The following is a 21,751-nucleotide window of genomic DNA, read 5'->3' on the forward strand; positions in this document are numbered from 1 at the left end:
ATAGTTATTTTTAAACGAGTTAATATAATTTCTTGTATTACATTCACGTTCACAATATTATATAAAGACAAATAACATTTACTGTTTGGCAGTATCAATTTCACTAACCATAATTATATTGACTTGTTTTCTTTTAAAAATAAAATTAAAAAATTATTAGATTACTGATAATTATAATAATTCAAAATCATAACTTAAACTAAAAAAAATAACATAAATCAATAATCCTATCCTATTTTTTTAATTTGTGCAGGCTACAATAAAATATCACAAACCCATGAAAAAAGTAATAGAAATAAATTATGCATTTGAATGGTGAATTATTGAAAAACCAATTGTATTTAAATTGGTGAGGTTGTTAGCATTTGAAGATTCAAAATTTCATTTATGTAAGAGTGGGTTTTTATCATCATAGGATTCCCTGCAACATGTGGAGGATAGAAGAATAAGATATTATTAAAAGGACGATTGAATATATTTTATAAATTAATCATATTCCAGCTGTTTCTTCAAATACTTTTTATGACAACTTGTACATACAGACAAAAAGCCCCAATTATATGTATAATACACAAAAAGTATTATTATTTTAATATACCAGATATTCGGACTAAAAAGTCACCAGTTCTTATTAATTATATTCTAAATTTTAATAATATATGTATAGCTTATTATAAAAATACTTAATATTTAGGAGGTTTTGTGTTTCATTTTGACCCTTTTATTTTTAATGAAATATTTCTAGTTTTTATTTGGACTGTTTTTAAATAACATATTATTTTATTGTATTTTTTTCTCACTCTTCTTTCTTTTACCTATGCAAACAAATGATAAAATATTGATAAGATTTAAAAATCATTGATTTTAAAAAATATTTTTGTGTTACCAATGAAGTTATTGACAAAGGAAATGAATAAGGAGAGAGAAAGATTGTAATCTATCATTCCATTGTTCAAAGCATTGCCATGATTCAGTCAATGTCAAAGTGTCAAGTCTGGTCACAATTTCTTTCACTATTCCCACTTTTTGGTTGCAAAATTCCCTGCTTCTTACTTTTTTTTTTCTCTTTTACTTTACTTATTCATCTCCATTTTAAAGTGTAAGTAAAATTTAATTTAACTTATTATTTATTGAGTAATTATATATTATATTTTTAATTTTAATTGATTATAGAAAATAAAAACTAGAAAAAATCACACATTAAATAAGAAATAATTCATTTATGAATTTCTAAACCATTCTTAAAATACTAGTTTTTTTATGTCATATTTAAAACTTCTATCCACTTTTTGTTCTAATAATAAATTTACTACAAGCTTAATATTTTATATAAAAAAGAAAATAAGGTTTTCTTTATTCTGGGGAAGAAACAATTATTGTGTAACAAACATAATTCAAAAATGTTAGTACAAAAACTAATATTATTAGAATGTCAGATGAAGGCCTTTTTACATCTTATCATCTTAGCCTCAATTTTTTACATTTAAAATTTGATTTGATTTCTTTAAACTATAAATATTTGAAAGTTATAGAAATGAAATAACAGAGAAAATTTTAAATTTGAAAACACTTTTTTTCTTTTTTGAGTATTCAATTGTTGATTATAATCCAACCCACTATTAATTGTATTGGAAAATGGGTTTGATGAACCCAAAGCCAACCCCACCATGAACTTCCTACCATTTTCCAAAAGAAATGGCTTACTGATGAATGATTACATTTCCTCATTAGGCACCAAAAACAGACAAACCAGTTTTTGTGTCTGTACTCTCACTTTACTACAATACATACACACCCTTCACTTCTGTCAGAGCCAAGACAATGTGTGAGTTTCAGGCACAAACATTGTTCCATTCTCTCCCCCTTTCTCTTTTTCTGTCTCAGACAACCAATGGCTCTTTCAAACTTTCAACTTGAAGGAGTTTTCACTTCATCCTCTCTTCTTTCAGCTACCCTTTGCTGCACAAAAGGTTTGTTTCTGCCTCTCTTCTTTCCATGTTTCCTGCATTGGTCCACTTTGTTCACTCACTCCTTCCTTGTTTAAAGCTGAATTCTTTTATTTTTCCCTTTTGTTTTATGGAAGATCAGCTACTTCATACATACCTCACACCCTTGTCTATTTTTATTTTTCTCTTTTTACTTGGTTTTGGAATCTGATATGAGGCATGCGGTTTTCCTTCTCCCTTGTATTCTGCTAAATTTTTCTCCCACCACTTTCCTGTAACTGAAGTTGACCTCAGATGCCAGTTAGATCTTCAGTTATGTTATTAATATTCAAAGATGTAAACTTTACTCATCAGTTTGTTCCTATTTTGTCTGCTTGAAAGTTGGAACTTTAACATGTTATGATTTATGAATCCATCATTTGGCTTCATTTAAAAGGAAAAAAAATGGTTATTGCCATTTTTCTTGTGGAATCTGGGATGGCTTAACGAGGTTGTTTATCTGTATTTGTTACATTACATCAGTTGTCAGATTGGAGCTGATTTTAAAATTACTTCTTTTTTTTTCCATGTAGTATTTGCTCCAAATTCACTTTATATCCGATGAAAACGCTCAAATTGAACCCTTGACTTGTTTGTATTCTATTCTTGATGTTACATCCATACTCTTAGTAGTTGCTGCATACATAAGTTTTGTTGTTGTTCCGAAAGCTCTTAGATAAGTTCAACTGTTATGGTCTTAGTTGAAGCAAGGAAAAGCCCGGAGAACCTATAGCTTCAGTTCAAAACATGGTAAGTTGTCTCCAGTAGATTTAGTTGTTTAAGGTTTTTGGATTCGATCTCTAGCAACACGCTCTCCCCGTTTTTCATTTCCTTATCCCCTCTGCATCTCGCCTTGTAAAGCCTATGATGAGCTTCCCCCTGAAAAAATAAAGTGGTTGTAACTAGTGGACAAGCAGTGAAGGTTGTTGTTAAGATACCAGGGTTCATAGTGTGCATTGAGTCAAGAGATAATAAGGTATAGGTGGTGCTAATGGGTTGTATTAAAGTAGTTAGTAGCTCAAACTGACTTTTTGTTGTATAAGTATCAGGTATAGTTGGCAATGCATAACCTCTGGATAATGATGGTCTTCCCATTAAGAATATTTCTCAAACTTAATGTACTGGTATTTGTCTAATGCTATTATTATGTTTTTAAAGAGAGTCTTGTGGAGGCTTTCAGAGATGAGTGGAAGCTGTTATGGTGTTTCAATATGGAAGATCTCTCTTGCTGATAGCTCTTCTGAATTGGTTATGTTGCTGCATTTTATGCTGTTCTTAGTAGAAGTACATTAAATGTCCATGTAATGCTCATAAAACGCAGAAGTCACATCAGATCTATACAATAGACCTTGCAGATTCAGGCACATTTGTTACTGTTAACCCGCAGATTTCCATTTAATCTATTTTGAATTGGTTAGAATGAGTTCTGTTTTATGTATTTCTCAACTTAACTTTAATTTATTGACCAATATGTTGAAATTGTTCACTTTGAGTGTCTTGTCCTTCAATGTTGGTCAGATTCATCACACTCATACTTGTTCCTGTACATTTATCTATACCTCACAGATCCTCTCTTTTTTTCAATTTAACTAAACTTTATTATTCTTGTTATTAACTCATTAATATCATTTGTTTAAAGCGTGTGAATTGGACCACTTTTTAAATGAAAGTAGGAAGAAGATTCACCAGCTTGTGGACAAGTAAAGCCTCAAATTAACCAGCTAGAAGACATCTCCAGTTTTCCCTTTAAGCCAGAACTATACCTTTTAGGCATTAACACTCTCATAAAAGGAGCCAACAAGAGAATCAGCTCAATGTGGCAGAAGAGAGTATTAGTTATATTAGACAAGATGGGATTGAGAATCAATGCATTGGAGAAAAAATTGAGCATGTGTGGAGATGACTTATAAAACGTTTGTTTCAGCAGACTTCCCCATAAACACTTTTAGTAGAGAAAAAATAGGAAAATAGGATGAGTTTCTCGGTGAGCTCAGATTAGTTTATGTATTAGTTAATTTGTAAAAGTTCTATCATAAAGCTTTTATGGAGGCATTCACTTCGTTTGTTCTTCTTAGTTTTCTTTTCTGAAGTGTTTATGGAAAGTAGTTCTATTGATAGAGGTATAAAGAGACTAAGAAAACGTCCAAGTGAAGAACCATTAGGAAGGATATAAAGGTTAATGGTTTGTCTATAGACATTATTTCATAATAATCATTATTGCATCATTTAATTCATTTACGTGATGCCACTCAGTGGGAAAGAAAAGGCATTGTTATTGTTGCAATATCCTTTAAATTGTTACTGGTTAACTGATATCTCTTATATCTATATATGTCTGTAAACACAAACAAATATAAATTTCATGGCTGCCCCGAATTCCTGATGCTAATTATTTTTATCCATTGTGGTGCATGTCTCAATGTTTGAATGTTATATTTTGTCTCTTGAACTGTAATCTCCTCCTTGCTCCATAGCTTAAAAGTGACATGCAGAACAGAAGAACAAACCTTAAACTAGAAAATGTGACGAAAATGATTATTTTCTTCATTCATGCCTAATGCAAACAGCATCAATGAAAGAAAATGAAGAAAAAGTTGCAAATTCTTTTATGTTCAGTAAGTAGAATGTTCACTGATGTCAGTTTGATTAAAAGATGTTGAACATGGCAAAAGGGGGAAAAACGAGTCTCGTCCATGCTCTAGAAAGTGTTATGAACATTTTTCATGAATGGAAGACATGCATGTGAAAGTATCATTGCAACAGATTGGTGAATGATGTTAACTGGAGAAAACTATATGGTTGAAGAGATCCATTTTCTTTCAGTTAATGTGTTCAAGAAAAAATAAGTGTCATCCATTTTTTTACTGTAATGCATAGTTATCAGTTGAAATCCTAGCTCAATGATTCTGTCTTGAGTAAAATGATGTGCTTTCAGTTTTGATGTTTTGTCAATAACATGGTCTTTGTGAAAATGAGTTTTTGTTGGTATTTATGTTTATGCAGGTAGGATATAGATATTGACTGCTTTCTTAGTTCACTCCTACAATGAAATCAGGTTTCAAAAATGGTTGGCCCTCTGTTGTGCGTCTTCGTCTTAGAGACAAATCAGTGACCCCCTTCTGCATATTCTCTAAAGTGAAATCCGCCGGCAACATACCAGGGAACACACCTGTCTATCTCAATGTCTATGATTTGACAACAGTAAATGGTTATATGTATTGGGCTGGCCTTGGTATTTTCCACTCTGGTGTTGAAGGTTAGCTGACTGTTAAAACCTTTTCAAAAAATCCAAAACTGTTTCATTATTTTAGAAAAGAATATGTGCCTAGAGTTTTGCTAGATTATAATACATTGATACTTCTTCATATTTTGAGGAAGGGGGTTATGTATATTATATCTGTGAGGTTTTTCATGAGAAGAGACAGCAGGAGATTTGATACCAAGAAATTGTGAACAAACCTATATAAAGAGACTAAAATACTACTTCAAACCTAAAATCTTAAGAGAATGGATATATGGATATATGGATCCTTCTACTTATATATTAGTCATCTTATTCATTTTTATATAATGGGAGACTTCTAACTCACCTTGAACTCTTATCAGTATCTATGACAAATAAAGAATATAGTCATGGATTCCCGGAAAAGTTTCTAAAATGGAGTTATTATGCTGACAGTTTATGGAGTAGAATATGCATTTGGAGCCCATGACTATCCAACAAGTGGTGTCTTTGAGGTTGAACCTCGGCAGTGTCCTGGCTTTAAGTTTAGGAAGTCCATATTCATGGGAACTACTAATTTAGATCCCTTCCAGATTAGAGAGTTCATGGAACGTCAGTCTGCAAATTACAATGGTGATACTTATCATTTGATTGTCAAGAACTGCAACCATTTCTGTGAGGATATTTGTTACAAGCTAACAGGAAATTCTATACCAAAATGGGTCAATCGTCTGGCAAGAATAGGTATGTGGCATATTTTTATACTCCAGATTGTGTCACTTTTTGTTCTGCAAAGCATTTGCATTATTAGAACTGAGTTTTTGTCCTCCTTGCAGGTTCCTTCTGCAACTGCATACTCCCTGATGCTCTTAAAACTTCCACTGTTGAGCATGATCCAAACTTTCAAGGGTGTGATAGTGAGAAAAGAAGACTGAGAACTGCTTTCAGTTGCTTGTCATCAATCTCAATGCCTCATAAGGAAGTTTCAATGTCTTCATTATTTATGCACTCTCACTATAAAGGGTGCCTGCCACCATGGGAGTTAAAGAAGTCTAAAAAGGGAAGACTAAAGCAAAAGTTAGAAGAGCAGTTCACTTCTCAGTAACTCTTCTCTGTGCTGTAGAGTATCCATTGCCTTTCTGGTAACTCAATCACTGGAAAGAAATTATTGTTACTGCTTTCAGTTATCTGTGCAAGTGCACTTCCTCAAGTGCAAAATTTTCTGTTCATATTCATTTTGAATGTTCAAGCTCATGCCTCTTTGTTGCTTCTTTTTTCTTTCCCTTTCTTACTTTTTGCTTGTAATCTTTCTTTGATTGGGAATCTAATCTATGTCAGATAGATATATTGCTGTGTCAGCTCAATTTTCCATAGAAAATGATTATTTGACCAACTTAAACTTTACATTTATTTGACACTATTTTTACTTATTTTTTATTCTCCTTTTTCTTGAAAAAATATAAAAATTTACACTTTTACGACTATTTTATGCTTGTATTATGTGTCAAATGAATGTATTATGTGTCAAATGAATGTAAAAATGTGTCGTAATAATATTGTTTTTTTCTTCGTAACTGGAGAAAAATCTCTCGTGTCAAATAAACACTAATGACAAGATATTAAGGGTGAGTTTACTTAAACTTTAAATAAGTATTTTTGAAATATGTAATTTTTTTTATTAATTTAGGAAGCGCATAGTAATTACTTATTAATAAACTGAAAATTACTTAATTTTTAAATATTTAAGCAGGCACATAAACAAAAATAAGATTTTTGCTTGTTTTATTAGAAAAATGTTTTTTCAAAAAGCATAAACAAATTGCCTCTAAATTTTTATAAAATATGGTTTAACTTATTTATCAAGAATTGGTGTACGTAATTTCAATTTTTATTTCTTTTAAATTAAAGTAAAGACGTTTGTTGGGAAGTCGATTATGTTTTATTTGTGTAACAATATATACTAGGTTTTTTAATCTTATGTATATATAAGTTAACTTTTATTTTATTCATAATATTACTTTATTTTTTATAATACAAATTTTACAATAAAAAAGTTTCTCTTAAATATAAAGATAAAATAAAATTTACATTTATTTATATATTTTAAACTGTCTTACTTCTAGTTAAAAACTTCCAACAGAAAAACATAATGTAAAAAAGTAAATTATACTAAAGCAAATAATATAAGACAAGAAGATGTTTATCATTGAGAAGTTTGAGAAGAAACATTAAGAGAAAAAAAAGTAACTATTCATATCCTATATATAATTAACATGTATATCTATATAAGTAGTTGGAGTATGTTGGAATATTTGATTCTCTATAATTAATTTTTTTAGTATAATATATAAAAAAATAATATATTTAATAAAATTAAAGTCATAGATTTCAAAGTTATTAATATTCAAAATAATTTTTATTTTTTATAATAAACTAATAAGATTAAAATGATAATATTAAATACTCAACACTCCTCTATCATAACGTATTTGAGAAGAAACTCTATCATAACGTATTTGAGAAGAAACTCGAGTTAAAAAAAAGGTAACTATTCATAACGTATATATAATTAATATGTATATCTTTTTAAATAGTTAGAATATTGGATCATTTATAACTAATTTTTTTGGTATAATATATAAAAATAATAAATTTAATAAAATTAAAGTCATGGATTTCAATTTATTAATATTCAAAATATTTTTTTATTTTATAATAATAATAATACTAATTTTTTTAAGTAGCTGAATGAAGTTTATAATTTCATAAGAATTTGGATTGTTAATGGTGAAAGTCTCTGGTTAGATCTGAGCAACTTTAGGTTTGATTGGTGAATTCATATAAGGGCGATGGAATCAATGTAGAGTTAATACAAACTTAAGCTAATACAGCTCTTTATTATTTACAATACTTATTTATGGTTAATTTTGAAGTAAAAAATTATTTTCATCTTTAAATGGATATAAAATTTTATTTCATTCCAATTTTTATAGTAAACGTGTCCATATATAATATTAATTGCATAATTTTATTAAAAAAATAAAAAAAATACAAATAGAATGTAATATTATTATGTATTCAATGACTACATGATATACATTTTCCTTTTTATATCACGAAAACAAAATTATAATTTTAGACATATAAAATAAAAAATTAAATAATTTTTTTTATAAAGATTAAATAATTATAAAAATAAAAACAATCAAATATATATACATAAAACTTTAATTTTCAGAATTAAAAATAGCTATAAGAAGGAAACAAATATGTATATATTCTATATCTAATTTTAAAAAATGAAATTTATACTCATGTAAAGTAATTATTTTTTTTATCAAAATTAAAACAAAGAGGATTTCATTTGACATTTTTAATGTTTTTTTATCTATGTAAAAAATGATATTTTTTAATATATAAATATATATAATTAAAATTATTATTATTATTGTTATTATTGTTAATGAAGTAAAATTAGTTAAATATTTTTGTAATGAAATTTTCTAAGACTCAATCTACCCATCTATTAGCCATAGGACTGTCTTGAAACTAGAAATAAGAAAATAACAACTATGAACTTGAGGTTCATTTTAATCTAAAAATACCATTAATAAAAAGCTAATTAAAAACTTAAAAATAATTTCAAACTTTATTGTTTTATTTTACTTTTTATTTGAGTGTATGGTGTAATTTGATATTCGTCTTGGCTAGCAAGTAACTAAGTTGAGATGCTTCCAAAATTCAACTTCCACGGGTCTTGCATCAATTTGGAATGTTATCTTATCCTCCTTTTTATCTAGTACTTTTTTTCTCTAATACCATCTTAATATAACAGATTTTGATGTATAACTTAGAATGTTCCATTTGTTTAATCATGGTTAGATCCAGAATTAAATGAACAATTTAATGTTTTTGTTTGTTTCCAGATAATGGGGACGAAATATTATTTAGATAAAGCTAACATTTACGTCTTTTTCATGAAATAATACATAATCTCATCAAACTTTATTGACAAACATGATGTCTTTTTCTTGACATTTGATATAAAAGGAAATAAATCTAATTATATATATATATATATATATATATATATATATATATATTGATAATATAAATATTTTGTTATTATCTAATTAAATTATTATTATTATATGTGTCTAAAATTGTTTACATTTATATTAGTGAAAAAGAGAAAAACAATAAAAATAATTTGTTTATAATTATTTCATCAGTATACTATAAAGTATTTATCATAATAAAGTATTTGTCACGTGGATAAAAACAAGATTTTAGAGGGGTCTTCTAAATCAAAAACACGTCTCAACAGATACTCTATAAGTCCTACGTTTTATGTTACTCAATAAGTCCTACGTTCACACTTGTGCTACTCACTTTGTTTCTGTTTTCGTGAACCCTTGTCACTGTTTCTCTTCAATGCTTTTTGCGCGTTAAGAGTACGATCTTAGCTTGTTTTGGTTTGCTTCACGCGTTTGTGCAGAATTTTTCTTATGCTTGCAAGTTATTGTTTGGCTCACATCTCAAAGCCCCCAAATTTGTGGTAAATAAGTAACAGGTGTTCAGCTTTCTTCAAGGTCTTAAATTCCCTACATTGAGCCTCTGAAATTCTTTTCCCTTTTCAGAAATAGATCAAAAGGGTGACGCCATAATTTATCATTAGATCAAAAGTAATCACTCTCTGCAAATTCTTGTTTTCTTCAATTGCTCTCAAAGGTTTGTATTTTGCAAAATTGGTCATCTGGGTCTTCTTGTTTTGTTCTAATTGTTCACAATTCTTTGTAAATGAAGTATTGTGATTTGTGTGGTGAAGGGTTTCTTTATTTGTTTGATGCTGATGTTGATGTTGCGAAGTTTTTAATGTGTGAAAAAAATTCTACAGAGTATTTGTTTGTTTGAAGTTGATTGTGATGTGGTAATGTTACTTATGGGTGCAAATATCTGAAATAGCATTTGTATCCACTAGTTGATTTGTTTGAAGTTGATTGTGATATGTTAGGGTTTGTCATGTATGTAGCAATGTCTATATTAGCTTGTTTGAAATAGATTGTATTTACCCTCAAATTTTAGTGGGATTAGGCCAAGATTATTTGTGCACCTTTAATCACAAACTGGACACCTTTGAACTTTACCTATCAGTTAAGGAATTTCTTGATGGAACTAATTTCTTCTTCTGATAAACAGGTACTGAGTTTGAATTCTTTATTAGATCATTTGAATTGAAAGAATGGGGTTACACATGAGCAAGAAGACCCATGAAACATCATCCGGAATTAACTTCAATACAGATATGGCAACTGAACTGAGGTCATATGAGGATGCATGGAAACTTGATTCTGATTTGCAGTCTTTTGATACCACAGTCCAAGCTCGAGCGAATCAAGTCATGAATACTCTGGCAGTTGGAGTTGAGGTTCGGTCCCTTTCTTTTGAGTCTCTGAAACAAGTCACAGAGTGCCTTCTGGAAATGAATCAGGAAGTTGTCAAGGTGATCTTAGACTGCAAGAAAGATATATGGAAGAATCGAGAACTGTTTGAACTTGTTGAGGAGTACTTTGATAACAGCTTGCAGACTCTAGATTTCTGCACTGCATTGGAGAAGGGCCTGAAACGAGTCAGGGATAGCCAATTGCTTATTCTTGTGGCCCTTCAACAATTTGAGGAGGAAACCGGGTTGGGAGAGAAGCGCTATATCAGAACATTACAGGAACTGAAGAATTTCAAGGCAGCTGGTGACCCTTTCAGTGAAGAATTCTTCCAAATGTATCAATCTATTTACAACCAGCAGATACTCATGCTTGAGAAATTGCGAGTGAGACAAAGCAAGCTTGATAAGAAAGCTAAACAAATCCACACCTGGAGGAAAGTATCAAGTATGATATTTGTGGCTACAGTTGCTGCTGTGTTGATCTGTTCAATTGTGGCTGCAGCAATTGCTACTCCACATGTTGCAGCTGCTCTAGCTGCTGTTACTGCAGTCCCAATTGGTTCAATGGGAAAGTGGATTGACTCCTTGTTGAAGAACTATGAAACTGTTGTGAGAGGACAGAAGGAAGTAATTGTCTCGATGCAAGTTGGAACCTATGTTGCTATAAAGGACTTGGACAACATTCGGGTCCTCATTGATAGGTTGGAAATTGAGATTGAATCTCTTCTGCAGAATGTGAAATTTGCCATTGAGGATGATGCTGTGAAGGTTGCAATAGAAGAGATCAAGAAGAAGTTGGAAGTTTTTATGAAGAATGTTGAAGATTTAGGAGGGCAAGCTGATACTTGTAGCAGAGACATTATAAGAGCTAGAACTGTGGTTCTACAAAAAATCATAAAGCTTCCCCACACTTAAAGCTACAACTGTTCCAGTAACTCTTGCTTCTAAGACAGTTCATTTGTTCTGTTTCTGTTTCTTGTGAAATTTCATGATTTCCAGATATTATTGATTCATGAAAGTTGTGTTTATGCTGTAAATAATGGAAAAATTGCTGACATGTAGTACTTTGGTTTGTGTAGGAAGCTAAAACTTATTCTTTTGAGACAATATTACACCAATTCATGTATTTATTATTATTATTATTATTTTGTGAGATATATACATTTGTGTGTAGCACATTGTTTGATCCAAGTTTTGTTATAAGTTCTAATATTTGTTTTACAGTTTAATTGGTAAGAGAACAAAAAAATAAAGAAATAGAATAGGCTAGCAATGCTAATTGTTTACTACTCAATTGGTTGTTTTTACACACTCGCGTCATTATAATAATATAAGATAAGATGATGACAATAATATGTATTTCTTATGTCTTAAGAAAAAATATATACTAATATATTTAATTAGGATGATCTAAAATGTATTTAAAATTTAATTGTTAGAATCCAATCTTATGAAGATAAAGTTTGGAATGTATTAATTAAAGAAATGTATATTATTTACAATAACATTATATTGTGTATGATTAAGGAGAAAACACACTTCAAATTTCTAGAAAACATTATATTGCGTATGATTAAGAATCTATAGTAAGAAAGCATACATAGAAAGAGTGAACCATTTTTTTTGCACTCTGTTTTAAAACATTATAAATGTGTCAGTCAGTTAAATATCAATTTTTTTCAGAACAAGATAATATTTTACAAGATATAAGAAGTTTAAGCAATATATTTCTTGGGTTAAATATGCTTTTAGTCCCTAATCTATTGGCTGTTTTTAGTTTTCGTCCCTCTTTTAAAGTAAGGTACAATTTGGTCCTCATTCTTTTCGAAACGTTCGTTTTAATCTTCGGAATTTTGGTTTTAGTCCTCTTGCTAAATGAGGACCAAATTTTTAAACCGTGTTTAGTTTTCGAGGACTAAAACGAACGTTAATGACGACCAAATTGTACCTTATTTTACAACAGGGACGAAAACCAGAAACGACCAATAGTTTAGGGACTAAAAACATATTTAACCCATATTTCTTTTATGTATTTTTATTCTATTATGCTACTTACCTACTTTTTATGTATAAAATTAATTTGGCATTTAAGAAAAAATTACTATATATTTTGACTCATTAGTTTCTCTTATTTAATTATTCAATTAACTAATTGTAAATTATAACATTATATATATTTACACGTTCAATTTTTCTAAAACAATAAAATATCTTTCATTTTTTTTTTCTCAATAAAGTAGCTGGAAATTTTTACATTAAAGGATGAAAAGGATATCTTTTAGTAATACAATAATTTACCATTTCAACATTTGTTCTTTTAAATATTTAAAAAATAATAATTGATATTTATGTTATTGTTTATGATTTTACTAGATTGAAGATACATTTTGTGTGTATAAATGAAGAGTTAAACATAGCAGAGTTAATTAAGTTTTAATTTTTTTTTGTAAATTTTAAAAAATTTAATCCAGTTTTTGTTAACTTTTTGTGAGTGATTATTTTTTTTTCATTTTTAATTAAATTTTGTTTAACTTTTTTTGTTAATAGAGTAGTATGGTTGTTCTCTTGTCTTGTTTCCATGTGCTAAGAAATTGAAATTTTATGTATAATATAAAATAATATTGAAGTAATAAAAATCATTTGTTATTTTATATTAGTCTAATATTATTTTATTTTAATCACAAAATTTTATATTTCTTAAAATATGGATGCAATATGAAAGATAACAAGATAAAATAATAGTTAGGTCTCAATTAACAAAAAAGTTAACGATAATAAATAAATTAAAATAAAAGGCTAGTAAAATCGTACTTCACTCAAAATAAAATAAAAAGGTGATGGATTTTCATTTAAATTAAAGTATCGTAAATTTAACCTTATTGAAATTAAGGAAAATAACTATCTTTATTTTTGTATTTAAATACTTCTTCATTTTACAACAATCAAATTAAAAAAGCAAGAACAAAAACTACCATGATGTGTTTAGACTTCGTATTTTAATCTATCTCAGCCGTTAACCTCTCATTGCAATTCGTGTCTACGGTGGATCCTCTCCCTCTCACTGCAACACTCACTCTTTCACAAAGGTACTTTCGTTTCCTTCTCTCAATCCATTCGTGTTTTTATTTCTGATTCAATGCATTTTTTTTAGCAATCCACCTTCTACGCCTTGAGATTTTGAAATATTTTAGCTTTTATTCATTCATGCAAGTTTCGCATTGCTGTTTCAGTATTTATCAACATGGCTTTAATTTTCCAGCCACCTCTTTATGTGAACAAAGTTTTAGGTTTCTGTGATTCAATTAATTTTTGGGGTAAAACACTATTCAGGTCTTGAGAGTTCCTAAGATTTCAATTTGTTAATTATTCTAGTTCGGAGTCCGAAAAGTTATTTGGCTTAATGATAATGTTAGGGTATGCTAATTGATTCTGATTGAGTTTGAGAAAAATTATCTTCTTTCTGGACTAAATACATGCTTCATTTTGACTTTGATCTTGTCAAGCAGATGGATAATTGAATTGAGAACTATAATCTGTCTTTTTCAATTCAATAGCAGATTTCTCAGCTCTCTGCTACAACAAATCTACTTCTGATGGATTAAATTTCAATGGTTGTGTGTTTGAACACTGAAGTTCATAAATAATGAAATGGTAGCAAGGAGTTGGCGGAACCTTGTACACTCATAATCCCCTCCTGTTCAGTGGTTTGGGCAGGGGCTAGTCTGATGGAGCTCAGGTCCATCGAAAAGCTCCACCAAGCTTTTTCATTTGATTTTTGTTTCTTCCTCTTATACTAATTTTTTGAGCTGCAAGATGACAATGGTGAGGGGAACTCCAATGTATTCTTCTGTGACCCTCTTCTGTCGAAGATTTGCCCAATTCCGAAACCTCTCCTCAGAGACCAAACTAGGGTATCATGATCTTCCCACCGAAAACCTCGATGCTAAAGATTGCAACTTTATCCATGAAATTTGTAGGATTACACGAACAAAGGCCCGATGGGAGGACACCCTTCTTTCCCTGTATCCATCTTTCAATTTTTCTGAACCCTCTTTCTTCCTCCTTTATCTTAACCACCAGAACAATGCCTTCCTCTCCCTCCGTTTCTTTCACTGGCTGTGCTCTTCTTGTGGTTTCTCACCTGACCAATCATCTTGCAGTGCCCTCTTCTGTTCGCTTGTGGATGCTGGAGCCTGCAAAACAGCAAAGTTATTGCTTGATTACCCGGGCTTCACTCCGGAGCCTGCTTCCTTGGAGGGTTATATTCAGTGTCTCGGAAGGGCTGGGATGGTTGAAGATGCAGTTGATATGTTGAAACAGGTTGGGTTTTGCCCCTCCGTAGCAACTTGGAATGCATGTCTCTTGAGTTGCTGGAGGGCTGGGAGGACTGATTTTGTTTCGACATTGTATGAACAGATGACGGAATCCGGTGTTGCTGCTAGCATTAATGTGGAAACTGCTGGATATCTGATAATGGCATTCTGTGCAGAAAACAAAGCTTTGAAAGGGTATGAACTTCTTAGGGAACTTCTGGAAAATGGCTTACTTCCTGACAATGTTGTTTTCAATGCACTTATTAGGGGGTTTTGTAAGGAGAGACAATATGCTCGAGTATCTGAGATCCTTCATATTATGATTGCCAGACAATGCAATCCCGATATCTTTACTTATCAAGAAATCATAAATGGACTCCTGAAAAGGAAGAACTCTGAGGGTTTCCGGGTATTTAATGATCTCAAGGACAGAGGATATTTCCCAGACAGGGTTATGTACACAACTGTGATCAAGGGTCTCTGTGAGATGGAAATGCCTGGGGAAGCCAGGAAAATGTGGTTTGAGATGATTAAAAAAGGATTTCAGCCAAATGAATACACCTATAATATAATGATGCATCGGTATTTTAAGATTGGTGATCTTGTTGGGGCAAGGAAGATCTTTGAGGATATGTGCAGCAGAGGTTATGCAGAAACCACAGTTTGCTATACCACAATGATTTCAGGTTTGTGTTTGCATGGAAGGACAGATGAAGCACATAGCTTGTTTGAAGAAATGGTTCAGAAGGGCATTGTTCGTGATTTGATTACATACAATTCTCTTATTAAAGGCCTGTGCAATAATGGGGAGCTGGTTCAGGCAAGAAAATTATTAAATGAACTGCTGGCACAGGGATTAAAGCCATCAGTTTCCTCTCTTAATCCTCTTATTAAAAGATTATGTGAAGAAGGAGACACACAGGGTGCGATTAGGCTGTGGAAGGATATGCAGGATAAGCATTTGCAACCAATAGCCAGTACGTATGATTATATTATAACTGGGTTATGCAAAGAAGGACATTCTCTGCAGGGAATGGAGTGGTTGTTAAACATGCCGAGTTGGAAGCTGAAACCCCAGGAACAGACTTTTGAGTTCCTGATTAACAGTCTATCACAAGAAGATAGGTTGGATGACATTTTGGTTGTTTTAGAGTTCATGTTTAGAATAGGATATAGACTAAAAGAAAGCACAATTCATTCTTTGGTGAGTAAATTTAGCAGGGATGGTTTTCAGTTTCCTGACTTATGTTTGGAGAAGATCATAGAGAGGAATTGATATAACTGATTGTGTTGTTTGTATCTTCTATTTACCATCTATGACCAATAAACTGGAGAACATTTTTTAGTTTCTCTTGTAACCGTTAAGATATAATTTCAGTGTATATGTTTCTTTTAAAGTTTGTTATCATTCTTGAAACTTCCGATTGTACATCTTGAAGTTGCAACTTGTCTGCTGATGTTCTATCAGTTTTTAAATCTAAATTTGTGGTCTTTTTGTAAGCAAATGAGTTATTTTCCTTATATAAAAACAGCAGAGTTTATCTATTTGGATTAAATGTCTTCTCTAGTTTTCCTTCACAAGAACAATGAAACCTGCCTTCTTTAGTGTAAACATTGAACTAAATATTCATGCTTGAATAAACTCTGAATTGAGAGTCTAGATATGTGTGAAGTTTGATTGCGGAACCAGAGATTTGATGTTGTATGCCTAACAGGAGAACTATTCAAGAATTAACGTCTTTTACTTACGAGCAGACTATGTATTTACTTGTGTCAAATTCATTATTTTCTAAGTTTAGAAGTTATTGAGCTTGATGGAGTGTGACTCACCTACTGACAAAAGGATTTGACGTAATTATAATTTAAACTGGAATATTTTAAAATTTTAGTCTTTACATTTAAGAGAAATTTTTAAAATAACTTTTTTTTTTGTTAGGATTTGCCTCCTTCAATTCTATGTCTCAGTAAGAATATTTTTTTATGATAATTTATATAATATATAATCTTTAATAAAGGTATAATTTTAAAAATAAACAATGTAACTTGAATAATTTTCTTATAAATATCCTCAATAGTGTATAGTTAATTTTTCTTTAAATACTGAGTACATGGTTATAATCTTATTAATATATATTACTTTTTAATAGAAAAGGGAAACATTAACGTGTATTCAAATGATAAAACTATGTTTTTGAAATAAGTGAAGTTTATATATATGATAACGACCGTTAAATTTTGATGCTCATAAAGCTTAGAAAAAAAGGATAAATAAACTTTCAATGTAATTTATTTTATACTTGTTTATAATGTTCTGCTATTGTTATTTATTAAATTGTGTATTCTGAATTATTTCTCCCAAAGGTTTGTGTAACAGCCCTCTCTTTGTTTATTATAAAGAAAAAAAAATAGAAAAAAAGTGAAAAATAAAGAAAAAGGTCCCACCGAGATTTGAACTCGGGTTACTGGATTCAGAGTCCAATGTCCTGACCACTAGACCATGGGACCGTTGCATACATAATCCTAATATTAAACATTTTCTATATAGCTTTCTAATCATGTTATTTTCCCAGGTGGTTCTCTTTAATATTTAACGTGATTTTATTTTATTTATATGTTTACACTTTTAGAAATTAAGTATTCTAGTATAATTTTTAATTTTACATAGTTTTTAATTTTAAACCAACTGAATATTAACCTTAAAATAATTATTTTACAATAAAAATAATTTAATAGAATAAAATATAAAAATAAAATAAACTATTTGTAAAATTAAAGTTTTGATAATTTTTTTAAAATATTTTAATTAAAATTGTGGAAAAAGAGAGAAAAATATTGAGATAAAAATTAAAAGTCAAAACCACAATTTAATATAAAAATATTCTTATATATAAATATATGTAATTGGGATGGTCAGACAGCTTGATTGATCCACCGTTTGATCCGTCTTACATTTACGTACTTCCTTTATTTTATATGTTAATTCATAGACTCATTAATTTGGCAGGACCAAAATATTTACAAATTTATGTGAGTCAATGGACCTTTCTTTTAGAAGTGATAATTTATTAAACAAATAATAACCAATTTTTTGGACCAGTTTAATTTTCTTTCATTAATATATGTCGTGAAATTTTTTTAAGTAATTAAAATAATTTTACGTATATTGTCTTTTATATATATATATATATATATATATATATATATATATATATATATATATATATATTCAGTACAAATTTTTCTTACAAATATTGATTCACCATGTTATATAACACATTGCGAAACCAAATCTTTTATACCAACATCTAGTAAAAAATTAACCATAATTTATTATAGGTTAAATTAATAAAAAAACTATATTAAACATAATGAAAATAATTTAGGAATAAACAAATAATTCATTAAAAAAATATTTTGTTTTCACTCTCAAAATTTATTTCCTTTCAACCTATCTGAGACATAGTAAGATTCTCCTGCAAGTGCAATTGGATGAAGTAAGTATCAAAACAAATGAGTTGCACTTTCTGGAAGATTCATAATGCTTGTTTTGTTTGAGAGGTAAAAGAAAACAATGGTCAAAATATGAAAGTAGATAAAAGAGGAACAAAAACAAAAACCTCCTTAATTATTCTTGTTCGGCTAGGTTACTTTATTCTCTTCGCTTTGTTCTTAAAGAGACAGTGTATAGATTCTCTCCAATCATTCATCTCGCCTACTACTCAAACACCACTCTCCTCGTGACACGTGTCAACAGTTTCTTTTTCATAATAAAATTTTTATATGATTATTTAACTTAATTATATTTCTTAAATTCAAATTCAGTTTCTGTGAAGTTTAAACAAATATATATACGTGTATGGGAGTTGTAACCCTTTTTTTTCTCAGAAAAACCACGTTAAAAATAACTGCATATTTTATTCTACACCGATTCAACATTAATAAAAGATCATTTTTATTTTTAAATATAAAATATGAGAGGAATCAAGTTAAGAAAAAAAATTAAAACATTGGTATTTTGTTAAATGTTAGAAAGGTGTAGAAAGATTACAATGTGTATGTTTATAATTTTCAAAAAAATAAAAAACTATCACCTTAATAATTGTATATTTTGTCGTAACAACTATTTTTTGTTTTTGTTTTTGGCACTTAATTTATTTTTTGTTCTTTGCAATATTCATAAAATTTCAAGACAGTATAGAAAAAAGAAGTGCTAGCTTCACGATAAAGAAGTTTTTTAAAATTAAAATTTGTCTTCATGAAAAGCATATATCCAATTGTAGTTAGAAGGTTAGAAGCTATAAAAGTTAAATTATTGGGATAAAGAATTTATGCCTTCGTTCTTTTCTTCTTTCAAAACTTTATGTTGCGTGCATATCATGCCTCGTAGGATCACACATCCACGCTTTCATTCTCTCGGTCATTAATTATATAATATATTACAAAATTTATTGGCCTAATCTTTCGAACATTAGGTTTATGGTTAATTAAGAATATCAATATATATCCTCCAAAGAAAAGAAAAGAAAAACTTAGGGATATATTCTCTTGTGGGGGCACAAGACCTAAATAATGATATGCCTTATGTCTGCCTCTTTCTCCCTTCATGCATGGATTCCCTTCACCTCACCATTTTTCTATCTTCACCATCACCTTCATCTACTAATAAAGACCACAAATTCATCCATAAAAGTATTTCATACCTTGTGTGTATATATAGGTTTCCCACTCTCACACTTCACTCCAAAAACTTTCCTAAACAACCATAATCAAAACATCACATTCAAATTAACCATGTACATTTCATTCAAGTCCAATTCCCAAAACCCTAAACACCAGAAACACCATCATGATCACCATGAAACAACACCCAACAAGAAATTCAACGAGATATCTCACTTCAGCCACAAACAACACAAGCTAATGTTTGACTACTCTGAATCCCCCTTCCAATGTGATGGTTGCAAGGAACTAGGCATAGGCTCACGCTATAGTTGTTCCCTATGCGACTTCGACCTTCATACTCACTGTTCCATTCCTTCTCCTTCACTTTTCCACCCTTTTTACCCTAAATGTTCCTTCCACTTTCTTTCTCATCCTCCTGGTGACACTCCCCGTTATTGCAATGCTTGCGAGAAACCCGTTAAAGGCTTTCTCTACCACTGCTTCTCATGTGGTTTCGACCTCCATCCTTGTTGTGCCAAGCTGCCAACAGTTATAGGCAGTGACGACAATAAGAAAGGTAGTGATAAAAATGAGGTAAGACTGCTCTTGTATCGGACGGTGAGCTCAACATGTCACCGGTGCGGGCAGAAGGGGCGGGGGTGGAGCTATAGGTCGTCATGCAAGAGGTATAACTTGCATGTGGCGTGTGTGAGGGATATGGTGGTGGAGAGTTGGCATGAAGGTAGGGGGTTGAAGAGTGTCGTTGAGAGTGGTTGCCACAAGGGGAAAGGGGGGAAAGGTGGTAGGGTGAGGAAGTGTTGTGAGGTGGCCGGAGTGGCTATTCAGGTGGTGGTGTCGGCAGTGCTAGGTGATCCCACTGCTCTTATCGCCGGCATTGTAGGATCGTTGGTCTCGCGAGCTTGACATTTGGAAGGAGAAATTCTTATACGGTCTGTCTATATCATATTGATCATCTTATCTTGTTTTACAAGTGATATACTATATATGAAATCTTTGGATTTATGTAAATTAAAAAAAAAATGTGATTTGTAAATATTGGTTGAGATGGACTACATTGTGATCAACCATACAATAATTTATTGATTCACTATAAATTGAGAAGTGAGGTGATGTTGTATATATCAATTCAAGTGTGGTGCAAATTAATTATTAGAGAAGTGATTAATTCACTTGTGAAGAAACTTTGATTATGTATGTTTGCTCGGTCCAGTCCATCAATTTTTAACCCCAGCGAAAATGAGTTATGTACTAAAAAACGTCGCGGATGCCCAATCGTAGCTAGGGACGATTGGGAGGTTCAATTCACCCCTCGTTAACAATGTTAACGTCTATCTTAGTGACAAGCTTAGCACTATCAGAGCTGTCAGTTTTATTATTTGTATTTGTAGTTGTAGTCACGCTGCCAACCAAGCCCAAACTTCACTTAGTTGATCTCTGGACTAGAGATGCCACTGATAATGACATTGATGAAGAGAATACATCATCTTGTACTCTCAACCGCTTCCTCCGGAAGACTTTTCAAACAAAGAAAGATGCACAATCGACATTATTACCTTTGTAGGTTACATGCATTAATTATTGTATTAATTACTATATATTGAACGTCAAACTGACTTTAACAACAAAGTATTTTTTGTAGGTACCTTTCAAACGATTTGGACGAACAAAAACTAAGATAGCATTTGGATTTTAAACGACATAATACAACTCAAACCGTTAATCTTGACCATGTATTCGAAAGAGAAGCCAAAAACATAAATATTATTGTACCTTTCACAATAGTAGCAGCAACACATTTGGTGGAGGGCAATAATGGGGTGGTAGCATGAGATGCACGAGAAAACGATGGTAGTGTAAAAAGAAATCCCCATATTCAATTCTATCCTTTAAACCCAAAGTCCATATTCTCGTGATAGATTTTACTATTCCCACCTCTCTTTTTCTTATTCTCCTACCCGTTCAAACTTATTTTTTTTGTCTTAAGAGTAAGCCATGTGATGCAAGAATATTGAACAACTGAATCATCTTGCACTCACTTCATAAACGCACGGTCTAAATATTTACTTTAAAAAAAATATTTTAAGCATAAGCTAATGAATTTGAA

The 21,751-nt window shown here is 30.6% G+C and overlaps 3 protein-coding genes, 1 non-coding gene and 1 pseudogene across 12 annotated transcripts; 4 read left to right on the top strand and 1 right to left on the bottom strand.

Moving 5' to 3' along the window:
* The first annotated feature begins 1,713 nt into the window (after positions 1–1,713).
* On the top strand, positions 1,714–6,553 carry LOC124835615 (deSI-like protein At4g17486). Of its 3 annotated transcripts, XM_088110753.1 has the most exons (5): positions 1,718–1,970; positions 2,687–2,735; positions 4,989–5,241; positions 5,665–5,952; positions 6,045–6,553. In XM_088110753.1, exons 3-5 carry the CDS (start codon positions 5,031–5,033, stop codon positions 6,311–6,313), a joined length of 768 nt encoding a protein of 255 aa, XP_087966879.1. In that variant the 5' UTR covers positions 1,718–1,970; positions 2,687–2,735; positions 4,989–5,030; the 3' UTR covers positions 6,314–6,553. The 3 variants fall into 3 exon arrangements, with proteins under 3 accessions (XP_047166541.1, XP_087966879.1, XP_047166542.1); XM_047310585.2 differs by lacking the exon at positions 2,687–2,735 and having other exon boundaries at positions 1,714–1,970; positions 5,041–5,241; XM_047310586.2 differs by lacking the exon at positions 2,687–2,735 and having other exon boundaries at positions 1,720–1,970.
* A 3,008-nt stretch (positions 6,554–9,561) lies between these two features.
* LOC124835617 (UPF0496 protein At4g34320 pseudogene) lies at positions 9,562–11,837 on the top strand (annotated as a pseudogene). 3 transcript variants are annotated; one of them, XR_015785223.1, is made up of 3 exons: positions 9,563–9,766; positions 9,849–9,939; positions 10,408–11,837. The product of XR_015785223.1 is annotated as a UPF0496 protein At4g34320 pseudogene, transcript variant X2 (transcript). The 3 variants fall into 3 exon arrangements; XR_015785224.1 differs by having other exon boundaries at positions 9,562–9,893; XR_015785222.1 differs by having other exon boundaries at positions 9,563–9,939.
* Positions 11,838–13,613: 1,776 nt separating this feature from the next.
* On the top strand, positions 13,614–16,361 carry LOC124835616 (Tetratricopeptide repeat (TPR)-like superfamily protein). 2 transcript variants are annotated; one of them, XM_047310589.2, is made up of 2 exons: positions 13,614–13,737; positions 14,206–16,361. In XM_047310589.2, the coding sequence occupies exon 2, from the start codon at positions 14,465–14,467 to the stop codon at positions 16,238–16,240; it is 1,776 nt and encodes a 591-aa protein (XP_047166545.2). In that variant the 5' UTR covers positions 13,614–13,737; positions 14,206–14,464; the 3' UTR covers positions 16,241–16,361. The 2 variants fall into 2 exon arrangements, with proteins under 2 accessions (XP_047166545.2, XP_047166544.2); XM_047310588.2 differs by having other exon boundaries at positions 13,663–13,737; positions 14,158–16,361.
* Positions 16,362–17,397: 1,036 nt separating this feature from the next.
* TRNAQ-CUG (transfer RNA glutamine (anticodon CUG)) lies at positions 17,398–17,469 on the bottom strand. The gene has a single exon. It is a non-coding gene; the product is annotated as a tRNA-Gln (tRNA).
* Positions 17,470–19,670: 2,201 nt separating this feature from the next.
* Positions 19,671–21,560, top strand: LOC148202788 (uncharacterized). Of its 3 annotated transcripts, none has more exons than XR_015784767.1 (3): positions 19,671–20,576; positions 21,036–21,204; positions 21,287–21,560. XR_015784767.1 is itself a non-coding variant. In XM_088108665.1 (2 exons), the coding sequence occupies exon 1, from the start codon at positions 19,756–19,758 to the stop codon at positions 20,548–20,550; it is 795 nt and encodes a 264-aa protein (XP_087964791.1). In that variant the 5' UTR covers positions 19,672–19,755; the 3' UTR covers positions 20,551–20,576; positions 21,287–21,560. The 3 variants fall into 3 exon arrangements, 1 of the variants encoding a protein (XP_087964791.1); XR_015784768.1 differs by having other exon boundaries at positions 21,042–21,204; XM_088108665.1 differs by lacking the exon at positions 21,036–21,204 and having other exon boundaries at positions 19,672–20,576.
* The last annotated feature ends 191 nt before the right edge of the window (positions 21,561–21,751 follow it).

This window comes from Vigna umbellata, chromosome 3 (assembly GCF_029865625.1).
Source record: "Vigna umbellata cultivar VRB3 chromosome 3, Vumbellata_1.0, whole genome shotgun sequence".
Classification (NCBI taxonomy): Eukaryota; Viridiplantae; Streptophyta; class Magnoliopsida; order Fabales; family Fabaceae; genus Vigna; species Vigna umbellata.